The sequence below is a fragment of the Melospiza georgiana genome, chromosome 3 (assembly GCF_028018845.1).
Source record: "Melospiza georgiana isolate bMelGeo1 chromosome 3, bMelGeo1.pri, whole genome shotgun sequence".
Lineage (NCBI taxonomy): Eukaryota > Metazoa > Chordata > Aves > Passeriformes > Passerellidae > Melospiza > Melospiza georgiana.
The window spans coordinates 67,424,360-67,438,550 of NC_080432.1; the positions used below are offsets into that span (position 1 = coordinate 67,424,360).

Sequence of the window (14,191 nt, forward strand, 5' to 3'; positions counted from 1 at the left end):
ATCAGAAAACACAGCAGTGCTGCCACTTTGTACAGACTGATACAAAGCAAATCCTCTGATACAGTCAGCAATTAAATGGCTTCAGCAGGTCTGAAAACTTACAGCACTCTGAGTCTCAGGATCGCTTGTTTACCTAAATCCATCTCTGAAAGTCACAGAGAGAAGCTTAGAAAGTTCACCCAGGTTACTCACAGACAAAAAGCCAAGAGCAGGAAAATTATGAAAGGCCTAGGGCAGAGTTCAGAGCCAACTGAAATGATTTTGCCTTTGAGAAACAAGGCAGGCATATCTAATAGTAAAAATAGGATAGCCTAGCAAAATGAAATATGTGTAGGTATGTGTGTGCAGTCTCATGCTAATAATTAGTCTTGCAAAGGGTAAGCACTGTTCAAAGTACTTTGAAAAAATTACTAACAATCTCAGACAGAGGTTGCTGTCAAATAGAATAGAGCTAACAGTGATTGAGGTCTGTAGCAGTAATTGATACAAACATTGACATTAATGCTGAGATACTTATATGGAACAATTCAGCACCTCATAAACCTCTTTCCATGCAAAAACTGACCTTTTAAGCTAATGACAGAGTTGCTTGTCTCTTGCATAGGAACTCAGCATGGCCAGCACTGCTTTCTACCCAAATGCTGGAATAAACCCCTTTTAATCCTTTTTCTATGTCTTTTTTAGGGCAGTTGTAGCTCATAATGATAAAACAATAACAAAATGGAATATTATTACATCTTTAATCAATAAAGTGTCCTTTCCTGAGTCTTGTCTGAATCGTTTGTGCTAGAAATTGGCTGAGATCACTGCAAATCAGTATAATAAAATGATGTTGACCAGGTCCTTTGTACAAAATAAAGAGCTTTTCTGTTAACTTTATGTTTTTATTGAGAGATGCTATACTCGAGACCACACACATTACCATTATATATGAGAAAAAGCATAGCTGTTTCAACAGAGAAAAGTTAAAGTGCAGTTGATTCATTGGCTCCTTTAAGAGGACTGGCATCTGGAGCACATGCACTTCAAAGTCAAATGCTGTACTGAGATGTGCTGCTTTGAAGTACAGCTGCTGATCCAGACAAATTTTGGAGCCTAAACCAGCATATGAATCTGCTGTACTCTGAAAAAAAAATCTATTTCAGATGCCAGTTTTAACTCAGTTTAGAAAATTGCTGTCTGGATCGGCTGAACTTCAAAGCCGAACATCGCAGTGCTGCATTTCCCTTTGAAGTGCAGCTAATCCAGATAGTGGATTTTCTCTCCCTCTTTTTTTTTTTTTTTTTTTTTTCAAAGTAGTTAAAAATGGCATCTGACCTTACTAGTATTTCTCCTTACCATCTGCACATTCTTCTTTCCTTCTCCCTTATTTCCTCATCTTTTGACCTCTGAAAAACACAGCAAAATTCACTAGCTTGTTAGCCCCTGCACCAGCAAGGCTGCCATAAAGGGGGTGGTTGGGGGGACAGCCTATATCGGGTTACATAATGGACAGGGGCCAATTACTGCACATGGCTTGCCATAAAGTTTGTTAAATAATTCTTAATTTTACCATCCAAGGAAAATAAAGCTCAAAGCAAATCCCTTGTAAATGCTTGTATTCAAAGCATTTGTAATGACACTCTCATGGTTCTGCTAACTCATATTAAAGGCCATTAGCACTGGTTTAAAAAGTAGCTGAGCTTGATAGCATTTCAGCTTTCAGAAATTTTCAGTTATTTTGTCACAGAAGAGTCTCCTTCACAGGCAAGTCAGGAAAGCCTTAAGGAAATGGTTTTACTAGAGAAAGAACGAGATTACTACAGGCAGAATTTGCACAGCTTCTGGCAAGGGGAACCAAGGGTAAATGCAGTGCCCTCACCAGGACATATTCTCATATTATACACACATCAGGGATGCTGCCGTGTGCTACTGCATTAAAAGATAAATCATGAAGAAATGTTGCACCCTGTTCAAAAGACAAAAACAAAGGGAAAAACCCCCACCCAAACACATGCTAATACAAGAGGACAATTTAATGACAGCATCTCTCATTTGCTGAGAAATAACTCTGCAGAGAAAAAGGACTGGACAATGACCAGCATTTTATTTACACAGATCATGAGACATGTCACTCGGGTGATCTGTTCTTGTCAGGCAGTCTTTAATTAGAAAATTCCTAGAGAGAACTCATGCTCCCATTAGGTGCTTATTAAAAACTAAAGACAAAAAGAGTCGGTAGAAAAGCCAAAGGAATGGACAGGGAACTCAGGTTACACTGAAAGGCAAGAGTCAGCTGCTGCTAGCATAGGGAGAGACACTCAGGATGGGATGCTGGATTTTGAATGAAAAACTATCAGTGCTGTTACTAGTGAGTATTTTCAGCATTAAAATTCTAATTGGATATATATAAATATTTTAAGCATGTTTAAAAGACATTTTATGGTTTGCTTACAGTAATACTCCCAAGCTTAATGTAAAACTTGCTATAAAATATTCAGCAGCCTTTTTATAACTAGTCTTAAAAACATTTAAAATCTTAGTGTTTTACTTTTAATTATTTTTAAATCAATGTACTTTAATCCTCAGGTAAAGGGAGCAGGGGTTTGCAATTATAATTGAAATTATATTCTGATTTAGTTTAAGACAGTTTGGTGATTTGTATATGGAGAGCAGAGAAAAGAATTTCATTAGCTCTTAATTCCCTCAGTTCCTATGATTTTTTAATTTTAGTGTTTATTTCCTTTTTAGAGACCAGGTTAAGACCTGTGCTTAAAAGCAAGTTTACCATGACACAGTAAACATCATTTATATCCTTTACTTGAGATCTGGGGGTAGGACTGTAACCCTGAATTTGCTAAAATACAGCCACACTCCAGCAGGCATTTTTGATTTCTATCATCTGTGAGCAAGAACTGCATTGCACACTGATTCTGAAACATCTCTCAGTTTGTCTTAAAACTATAACCATAGCCAGTTTTATAAGCATTAAAAAATATTGTAAATGTCACTAATCTGTAGCGTCTCTGCTTTGTAGCTGGTGTGGCTGGGACTGAACTTCTATTTGTTTATTGATACCTTCCACTGGTATGAAGATGACAATGCTTACATTTATACACGGATTATGCTGGGAGTAAGTATGTGTTTGATTGTTAAAGAGTTTCACAAGAAGAATGTATTCATAGTCTGATTTTATTTACATCCTTCATAAAACTTTTGATGCTTCAACAGTAATTTTACCATATAAGAGCATTATATTAATATAGTATTTTCTTTCTTTGGCTCTTCCTATACCAAGCTTGTAATTTAATTTCTTTATGCTGTTATATGTACAGTCAACCCTGGCTTGGGCAAGAGCTTCTGCAACGTGCCTTAATTTTAACTGCATGCTAATCCTGTTACCAGTCTGTAGAAACCTTATTTCATTCTTAAGAGGAGCAAGCATTGTAAGTACCATTTCTCAAATAGCCATATTATTCTCTTTTTTTTTTTTATTTCTGTAGTTCAGCAGTATTATCCATATCAAACATTTTCCAAGGAATTTTAATTTTTGATAGAGAAGCCTGTACACCATTGCCTAGTTATTACCATTTAAATTGTCAGTATTCATGACTGAAGAGAAACAAATGACTTGTTTAACACAGTGCTCTAAATGCAACACTGATTTCGGCAGCTGCTGCATAGCATGGTGTCATGAAGAGAAAAGTGAGAAGCCACAAAAGAGGGACATAATAATGCCACTTGGCCAAATGGAGAAAATTCATATCCATCATGTGTATTCTCTGTAGCTGCAAAGTGAAAATTGGAGAAATAAAATGTTCAGATAGATAAAAATGTTCTAAGGATAATAGTGAACATGTTTAAATGCTTCTGCCTGAGTGGCCACAACCCAGGTCTTCATTTGAGGTAAATGCATTTTTGTAACAGACATTCACACTAACCTTGGAATCATGCATGGGAAGTACTGAAGGCTTTAGCTATAACTTCAACTTGCATTGAATTATTACAGTCAGAGCAATTCCAATGCCACATGTGTGCGTAAAAAAATCACTGATCCCTTCATGACTCCAGGAACAACAGGAATTTAGAGATGGTAAGATACAGTTATTTTATGGTAAGATGGTTCTTATTTCAGTTCTGCCATTTTTTGTTTCTGTGATTGTTAGGCTTAGATATTAAGCAGTCTTCAGACTGGGAATCAACACCTAAATAATTGTTTGAGATCACAAATTGAACATTTACCAAAAAAAAGAGAAAAGATGTCCTGGGCTTCTGAATCAGTTTGCGAATCAGCACAGAATATATGCATGCCCACTTAGATGCTGAGTAAGAACTCAGAGAACTGGAACTCTTCTCACAGATAATATTTGGCTATTCTGGACAATATTCTGCTCTTGAGGAGCATGGTACAGAGCAACTTGACTGCTCCAGCATGGCCAGCACTGGGCTGGATCCAGTGCCTCTCCAAGGAGGTGCTGTGTATTGACATAATATCCTGTGGTGCTCCAGATTTTTGGAAGACTTATTAGCTGGGAAACAACATGGATACATGCCAGGATCTTTGGCACGGCGCCATGCCAGGTCATGTGAGCAATCCAGACACCCACACCACCACCCAGAGCCTGAACCCTGCTGTCCATGAGAGCTGTCTGGGTTCCAGCAGAATGTGTTAGTTTTGGCTCAGTGCAGCCGGCCCCAGGCTGGCTCCGCACCGGGGCACGCAGCTGGCCCTGAGCACATCACTGCTGAGCCCTTCCAATGCTGGGAGCACGGCTCAGTAACACATCAGCATGCAGCCACCTGAGGTCTAGACAGCCTCACCCTCCCGGGGTGTGCATTTCCTGAAAGCAGAGAAAATGTTTCCATTGCAAGCCGGCTTTACCAGCACTTCAGCTCTGTTTTGCTAAGCTGACAAAGCAGTGGTGGCCCAGCCTGGTGTCCTTACACCTGCAAATGAGTTGATGTCAGCTCAGATAAACCACTCACAAATCACAGCTAAGTGTAGCAGAGCTTTATCAAACCCTTTTTTGAGCCCCTATATAGGATGAATAGCTTCAGAAACCCTGGAGTGCCACTCAGGAAAGTTACTTGAGTCCTAAAACTAACCCAAAACTTCCACTGAATTCCTTCAGCATTCCCTTTTCAAATGTACTGAACTCTTCTCCTCTCCAAAATGTGAGATGTAAACACCAATAAGAATGATATAAAACAAGTTCTGCTTTTTCACCAAGTACTGTGGAGGAGCACTGAGGAGACAGCTTGACAAAAACATCACATTTCACAAGATGGTTGCCTATGGAATAGCGTTAAATGCAAGTAAGCTCTTTTGGTTTTATTTTTTTCTTCTTTGCCTTTGAACTGTTTTGAATTTCATAGTGATTCTGCCTAACGCTGTAATCCCATCAGCTCTGAGATGTGATATTTTAGTGCAATCATTTGTTGACTGTTGACTGCAGCTTTAAATGTGTGTAGGAGTCCCATCTGATTAACCATTTGTAATCTTTTGTCTTGAGAAGAGTTTGGCTGTTAAGGAAATAAACTTTCAATTTGAATAGTATACACCATTTGCCACTTAGTTAATCTGAACGATTTGTGTGCCCTTAAAATTTAGTGTAAATAACTTTTATTGAATCCCTGAGGGTAGATGTTTGGGGAGATGACATAGCATTACTGTCTGATTCTGTAAGGAAATGATGCTTATGAGTCACACCACAAATCTGCCCACCAATACATCTTCACTAATTTTTCAACCAGGTAATAAATTTAATCTGAATTTGAGAGAGGCAGGTGTCTCAAAAACAATGGATTTCTAGATATTTATTTTTAGTAGGTGATTGATCCAGGAAACTAATGGCTCTCTTGAGGGGAAAACAGCAACTTGAGATAAAAATTTTTCTGTTCTGTTGGCCCTGGTGACTTACTGAGGCGCTTGTTCACCCAGCTGGGAAAAAGACATGACACCTTCCTGTTCTCTAAGTAGTAAAAGGACCTGGAGAAGTTTATAGGAATTCAGGAGACATGAGGGGAACAGGAGATAGCTTGAGGAAAAAGGATGTACAGAGAGGAATGAACAAAAGCCAGTGTGAAGAAGGACATGAGCACACAGAGATGGAAAGGTTTCTGTGATAGATAGATAGATAGATAGATAGATAGATAGATAGATAGATAGATAGATAGATAGATAGATAGATAGATAGATAGACCTCTTACATAGATAGTTCACTTAGAAAAAGGGGAGGAGACAGAGGAATTAATCAGGGCTATTTGCAAGCATGAGGCATTGCAGGGTAACTGTTCTACCCCTAGGCTGTCAGGGTGAATTCTGGTCCCAATATCTTTTTCAGCCTGTGTGAGGGAGCTGCTTTTGTGTGTGTAGGCTGTTAATGTCCTCATGCCATGAGGTAAGAATTTGAAGTCAGGATTGCCAACAGGAACCAATAGCTAAAGTTTGTCTTCTGTATGTCATGCTAAAGAATTCCAAGGGGAAGGCTATGGGATATAAACATTCATCTTGCAGTGTATTATGATGAATTAATTATCTGTCATGTCCACTCATTCATCAGAGTTCAGTTTCACTACAGAACAGATTCCTACAGAGTGCAACATTGCTTCTTTAATTAATAAATCAACCCAGGAATATAAATTAACCAACTTTACTTGGTGTGTAATAGGTCATGTTCCAAAAAGAAAGCAAAACTTCACAGTCAAACCTCTTATGTTTTTTGTTTTTACATTAATATTAAAATGTTTGCTAGTGTATTAATGTCGACAGTTTGGGAAGTGCAAGTCTATCAGAAAAGTGATTACTTTAATGGTTTCACTAATTTCAAGGAAAAAGACACAGAAGCCAACGTGAAATGACAGAAAGCATGCTCATATAATTCTAATTTAAATCACTCTCTAGGGAGAAATCAAAGGTTTGTTTCTGGGTTGTTATTTAGGTTGGTTGGTTTATTTTTTCCTAAAATATAAAATAGAAAAATAGTTGATGAGATATTTGAGAAAGAAAACAGAACACAAGGAAGTCTAATAAACAAAGCATGACAACCTATGAATTCCTGTTTCCTTAACAGTCAAGCGAGAAACATTTATCATATTTGGAAAAACACTACATCACTGAATAGCATTAGAGTTGTGTAAAGAATGGCCAGAAACTCAATTTCCTGAAATTCAATTTTAAGTTCATAGAAAAAAAAAAGTCTACAGAACACATTGTGACAGAAAAGCAACACTTCAGAGTGGTACCCACAATACACTGAATCCTTTTCAATAAAATCTAACAGTGTTAAAATGAGGTGTAAATAGATGCCATTTTCCTCTCAACTGGCACATTATTTATCCTAGTACTACCTATACTGCCTTTTATTACACAAAAACATAGTCAACTCCTATTAGCCTATTGCAATTTAGTAATTCTCAGTTAAATGGATGTACAATCTTGTATGATCAATAGACTAAATGTGGTAGCAAGAAGTTAAGCCAATTTGAAGATCAGATCAGTAAGCTTAGCCTCACAATATAAAATTGTGTACTCCTTTATTATTAAAGCAACATGTATTCATCTTGGCTTGCCATGTGGTGTTATTCTGGCATATTTATTTAATAGTGTGCTAAAAATATCAGTGCAACATTAGTATTGTCTGGCTTCTAACAGGCAGCTAGCTCAGCGGAGGTGTGCCTGGCCTTGGAAAGAGTACATCTGTGCCTTTAATTTTTCATCATCTCTAATACAAATTCAAGAGCAGGCTTTAATTGGTCAGGTCATAAAGGAATATAATTAGAGACTAGTGGAAGAGGGAAGTTGGAGGGAAGAGAGAGAGTAAACAATGCTATCTATAATCAAGGGCATCATTGAAAATTCAGTAAAGGGAATTCTGCTTAGTTTGGCTTCCTGCATTCTGCATGCCTCTCTGTGATAAGAGCTGTCTAGGAGTTATTCAGCCACTAATAAATCTTCCTTATAGACCCGTAACTCTGCTAGAATAAAATCAGAGTTTCATGCACTCTCAGTTTGATCAGTGCAAATAATTCTGTGCTTTGTACTGGAAAGAGACTTTTCAGTTGAGACACAGTGGCTTGAAACTTAAAGACACCACAAGAGATAGTAACAATATTTTCTACAACACCTACTTCTCACTGTACTGTTTTTACCCTCTCAAAAAAGCATATTCATACATTTTCTGAAGTGGGGAGTGTTGGGGCATTTTTCTTTCTTTACTTTGATATGTTGGGCTTATCTTAAATAAGAAATTGCTTGCATTTTTTTGGTATTTGCAGAAAGGTCATATAGATATTTTGATCCATCAACCTTTGAATTATGATATTAATAAAGTTTAAGCAATTAAGGGAAAACAGGGGAAGGACAGCAAGGTTGCCTGGAGTTAGGCTGTTTGAAATGGTGATTCCTGCTTGAGATGGTGATTCCTGTTTGAAATGGCGATTCCTGCTCCTTAAAAACTCCAGCAATGCGTTCTTCTTTAAAAACATGCAAAGTGCAGAAAGAAGTATAGTGATGCCAGGTGTGTTTGGCTTCTGACAAGCACTGAAAAATCTATAGCTAAAAATACTAGCAAACCTTTCCATTTTCAACCCATTCTTGGTAAATTATGTGAATGGCTTTGATGACCTGAGTCACATTTTTGTGTAAATTATTACGTTTTCAGGGAAGTAGATGCCTATCTTCAAAAGAGGTCTAGCTGATACCTCTGTGTTGTACTTCAGAAATTACAGAAAATCAAACTTCCATCAAATGTCTTTTTTTTTGTTTTTAGTCAGATTGTTTAAATCCAGACTTAATGCAAGTACTAGGAAGGAAATAATATTAAATTGAAGATTGTAAGCTTCCAGCTAAGATAAAAAAATGGTCCAAGTCATCCAAGTTCTTCTTTGACGTTTATAACCATTCTTAAAAACAAAATAAAATGCAAGCACATGTGTGGCCACTACTCTAATTTTTATACAACCTGTGCCTTTTTAGTCCACAAAGACATCATGAAATTGAATTAGGGGTTCTGAATAACTTGGAACGGCACGAGACAAGCGGTGGCAAAAAGAGCCCCAGCCTTGGTCAGGGGCAGAATTCTGGGTTATCTGCCTGTAAAGCTGTTCTCTTTGCTGTGGGCAGAAAGGCCAGGATTTGACCCTTTGATTTTATCATGATAGGCTGGTTAATCAAAATGTTTAACTGCTAGCAGCAAGCTCCAATTTGATTATTATCCTGTACAGGCATGCAGAAAAAGAGACAGTTAAATCTTGTCCTCAGATAAACACATGAAATTTCTGTTTAGTTCAATGAGAGTTGTGCATGCTTCACTGAAGGCACAATAGGCTGAATAAGAGTAGCTAAATTGACCATACTTTCAAGATAATTTAATTATATCTCTTTGTATTTAAGGATATGTACAGTAAACACCATGATCTAATAGCAATCCTTTTCCTCCCTCCCTCCTTCCAATAAAGCTTTTTATTTGATCTCAGAGGTGGACTAGATAGAACATCTGAGGGTCAAATACAAAGTAATGTATGTTAAGTGCTTCAGAGGTTCCAGATGTCATTAAAAGCAACAAAAATCCTTCATTCTTCATAAACTGTTATAAAAAAGAGATTTGTTTAACAGATTGGGTGATTTATTCCATATGTTATATTTGGACATGCAGAATGAGGAAAAAATTGAACTGAAAATTCTGAGATGTAGTCCCTTAAACTTTGCCCTCATGGTTAACTCAGATAAGTGGCGCAGAGCAAATAGCTACCAATTGTGGTAAGCTGAGATTTCAAGAATCTGCATATGTAATTTTGGAATTGCTTAGTAAATTTTATACACTGCAGATGCAAAGACCTTCAGAAAATGCACTTTAGGGATGTAAAATATTTTAGTTAATGGTGATGTGTTCGGTGCCAGAATTTTTATTCTGCTACAACTATTATACATTAAATGAACCACACTGAAAATGGAATTAGATCTTTGCATTACTCTACCATCCAGCTATAATTCATTTTTAGATTGCATCATTTTCTGCTAGCAGCACAAAAAAACCCCATCAGAAGTATTAATCTAATAATACTCCAGAAAATATCTAAGATCATGGAAGACTCAGGTAAACCAACATATTGAGTACATCATTAGTCTGAATGTGATATTTTTCAATGTATCATTATTTTCTGTACATTAACATCTACCACAGAATAGCTTACAGAAAATAAAAACATCAACAGCAACTCTCCTGTTCATTCTGGAAGTCTTCTATACTTGTAAATTCCTCTACCTATCAGATGAAAGCTGGAGAGAATGTCACCCAGAAGGGAAGGTGTGCTGGATCCCAAAGAATCTATGATGATGTTTCCATTGACAGAAACATGGGGAAAAGGAACAATGTGCAGATGGAACAGACTGTGTCCTCTGATAGCCTGCACAAAAACCTTACTAGGCTACGTTGCCAGAACTGGATCTCTCCTTCCCAGGGGAAAGTTGCATCAGTACTCCTCATCAGATATAGTCTCAAGACCTTCTTGAGAAACTATATCCATTCAACCCATTCTTCTTCTGTCCAAGACTAGAAATGCTCTGTTAGGAAATGTGGACCTCTGCCTGTCTGGAGAAAACTAGCACCTCATTTCCCACTCAACACTCAGCATTTACTAGAGAGCATTAGATATGCTGTTACTGCTGATATGACTAGAACTTGTGCAAATCATGTAGAATCCTGTACTTTGGGGAAAATAATAGATTTTTGTAGTTTTCTAAACAACAGAAACGTCGTCATTTCATGTGAATATTTTATAGTCTGCAGTATCACTTTAAAAAAATCTATTGTTTTGAAGGTGAAAGTACAAAGTGCCTTTTGCTATGAACACAGATTCAAACTTCCACAATTAGTCAATGTCAAAATTCTAAATGAGCAAAAATAATCCAAAACCTGCAGTTGACAGACTGCAGGCAACAGCAGTCTGGTGTAACAGCACTATGGATCCTAACTGTGTGAAACTCTCCTGGTCCCTAGGCTATGGGGACTCTTACATCATACCAGAGTTATAAAGAGCATCCTGTAGGTATAGAGGGCAAGAAGCCCAAGTTACAGTAATCACTCATAGATGCCAAAATAAAACTACTCAGTAGAAGTCTATCCTTTGAAAGTTTTCTTTCCTCTTCCCCTTAGCCCATACCAGACAATGTGCAGCATGTAACTCTACAACTTACCAAAGACAGAAATCTGTTACCCCACACTCCTGTCCTACGAGTGAGCTCTTTCAGATGTCAAAGAAATCAGGTCCTCATCAAACAGCGACTTGGTTCCCCTCCAGCTGGATCAGATAGCATCCTTACCAGGCCAACACATCTGTTCTGAATGCCCCTTGTAGGAACAGTTCCCCCCTTGCTACTCAGCACTTAAATGTGCTGTTACACTCAAATATATAAACAGTGTTTATATACTGCTTATGCATCAGTTGTACACTGGGGAACAGATTGCCACAGCCCCCACACAGCTGCCACCTAAACCATCCAGCTCAGAGCTTGGGCTCTTGGGTTTTGATAGTTTAAATCCACACATCTCATTTGCTGCTTGTGGTCCAGTGTTCCTTCCTTCCAGTGATCCCAGCACTGCTGGGGTGCTGGGAGCACACCCTCGTGCACAGGCTGCAGGAAGCATCTTTCACCTGATGCTGGCAAGGCTGTTTCACATGCAGCACTAACCCATAACAACACGTGCAGAACACGCTAGGCCAGAGTCCAACACCCTCTGATGCTCACAGTCATGTCATGCACACCATTTCATAAAATGACCAACCTTGGGCTGAAAGCTGCTTAGATTGCTTGATCCCATTATCCCGTTTATCAAAAGGTTATTTTAGAGTCTCATTCCTTTGATGGCTTGAAACTGTCTTCTAATTTCCAGGCTCACTTTATCTCTCTGCAGTTCATACCAATTTGGATTCGGTCTCCATCCTGCTGAAGCTATTCCAGCTTGTACAAATAATTTATTATTCATTGGGACAAAGATTCAGGAGAAATGGGAGGTTGATTTTGCAGTTTGGGTGCTCAGGATACTCACCTGGGATACCTATGTCAATAAATATTGAACTATTTTTTATTAAGGGCTTCATCAAGAGACAGCTCAAAAGAGAATAACCAGTCAACCCAGCTACTAGGACATGTGATTTGGTTTAAAGCCTTACTTTAAATTTAATGTAACAGGGATTTTTAAATAGGTCTTTCATCTCCCAGTGAATATCTAAGCATGAGGCAATGAGGTGTCAAGAAGTGGCGGGGGGAGTCCCTAAGTTAACATTACATTTTGAATTACGTGCATCCTGATAATCAACCAACCACAGCACATCTACTGCTCTAGAAGGATCACCTCAGAAGTACAGAGTGAAAATAGCCTGTCTCCAGTGTGGACACTTGGGATAACTTACTGTTGGGGCAATGTTTTACCTTCTTGCACTGGCTGCTTTAACCATTTCCATGGCCAGCATCTTACTTTAGCTCATGCTTCCATGGACACAGCTCTCCCCAGGTGCTGAAGAGGAGCTGCACTCCAGCATGTGGAGTGAGTGAGTCCACTGAGTGGGCTCATAAGTAACCAACAATATGAAGGTCCTTATGCATTTAATCCTTCATTTACATCTATGATTAAACACTGAGTAGTATAGCAAAACATTATTTTCATCCACATAGTCACAATTAAAACAAAGGGAGAAAAAGGAGAGGAGAGGAGAGGAGAGGAGAGGAGAGGAGAGGAGAGGAGAGGAGAGGAGAGGAGAGGAGAGGAGAGGAGAGGAGAGGAGAGGAGAGGAGAGGAGAGGAGAGGAGAGGAGAGGAGAGGAGAGGAGAGGAGAGGAGAGGAGAGGAGAGGAGAGGAGAGGAGAGGAGAGGAGAGGAGAGGAGAGGAGAGGAGAGGAGAGGAGAGGAGAGGAGAGGAGAGGAGAGGAGAGGAGAGGAGAGGAGAGGAGAGGAGAGGAGAGGAGAGGAGAGGAGAGGAGAGGAGAGGAGAGGAGAGGAGAGGAGAGGAGAGGAGAGGAGAGGAGAGGAGAGGAGAGGAGAGGAGAGGAGAGGAGAGGAGAGGAGAGGAGAGGAGAGGAGAGGAGAGGAGAGGAGAGGAGAGGAGAGGAGAGGAGAGGAGAGGAGAGGAGAGGAGAGGAGAGGAGAGGAGAGGAGAGGAGAGGAGAGGAGAGGAGAGGAGAGGAGAGGAGAGGAGAGGAGAGGAGAGGAGAGGAGAGGAGAGGAGAGGAGAGGAGAGGAGAGGAGAGAAGAGAAGAGAAGAGAAGAGAAGAGAAGAGAAGAGAAGAGAAGAGAAGAGAAGAGAAGAGAAGAGAAGAGAAGAGAAGAGAAGAGAAGAGAAGAGAAGAGAAGAGAAGAGAAGAGAAGAGAAGAGAAGAGAAGAGAAGAGAAGAGAAGAGAAGAGAAGAGAAAATAGAAAAAATTTTAGGAGACTATTTTTCAGAGAAGAAAAATATTTGGTTTACTACAAATACTGCCTTTTAGAAAGGTTTTTTAAATGGTCAGGGACAGAAACAGATAACCACTGAAGGAGAGATGATAACAGGAAGCTAATTATAAAAGCTAGAAATAGCTGTGCTGTAAACATATAATTATCTTTCATTGTCATTTTTTCATCCTTTGGCATTTAATATCTTGCATTAATTACAACTTGCATGTAATGGATTTGAGAATCTCTCATATTGAAAAATGAAACCCTGCACCTAGCTTGATTACAACTTTATCTATGTAAGCCAATAATAAAACAAAGTCCTTCCTTTTCTGCTCTTGAAATGATACTCTTTCCACCCAAGAAAATAGTTACAGGGGATTTTTTTACTTCAAGCTAATGAATTTTTCTAAACTGACCATTTCATGTACCTTTTGGGGGCAGGCCAGAAGTAGAGGCGATATGTGATACTCTGGACAAATCAGATCTAACACTGAGATTTGCTCTTCTCCCTTTAAATCATAGTTCCTGTGGCTTCCCCAGGCTCCACCTGCATAAAGTAATGCTACAGCTGCTTGTTCATAGGGGACAGATTTTAAAAGCGTCTCTGGTGCAAGTTGCAAACTTGCCTAAACTAGTCAACTTAGTGTCCTGTGTAGCAAGGGTAAACCATGGCACATCCTAGTATATTAACTAAAAATAGAAATTTTAATGAATTTAACTAATTTTGAACAATTTAAAGCCAGAGGGGTACACCTTTATATCAACTCTCAAGATGTCCTCCT

The 14,191-nt window shown here is 38.8% G+C and overlaps 1 protein-coding gene across 1 annotated transcript in view; it reads left to right on the forward strand.

Moving 5' to 3' along the window:
* Positions 1–2,305: 2,305 nt before the first annotated feature.
* The window catches only part of NOX3 (NADPH oxidase 3), a 39,878-nt gene continuing 27,992 nt past the window's right edge, over positions 2,306–14,191 (forward strand). The window contains exons 1-4 of the mRNA XM_058020877.1: positions 2,306–2,350; positions 3,017–3,112; positions 3,315–3,425; positions 5,211–5,295. Of these exons, the coding sequence (XP_057876860.1) occupies positions 2,306–2,350; positions 3,017–3,112; positions 3,315–3,425; positions 5,211–5,295 (337 nt within the window). The remainder of the gene's footprint in view (positions 2,351–3,016; positions 3,113–3,314; positions 3,426–5,210; positions 5,296–14,191) is intronic.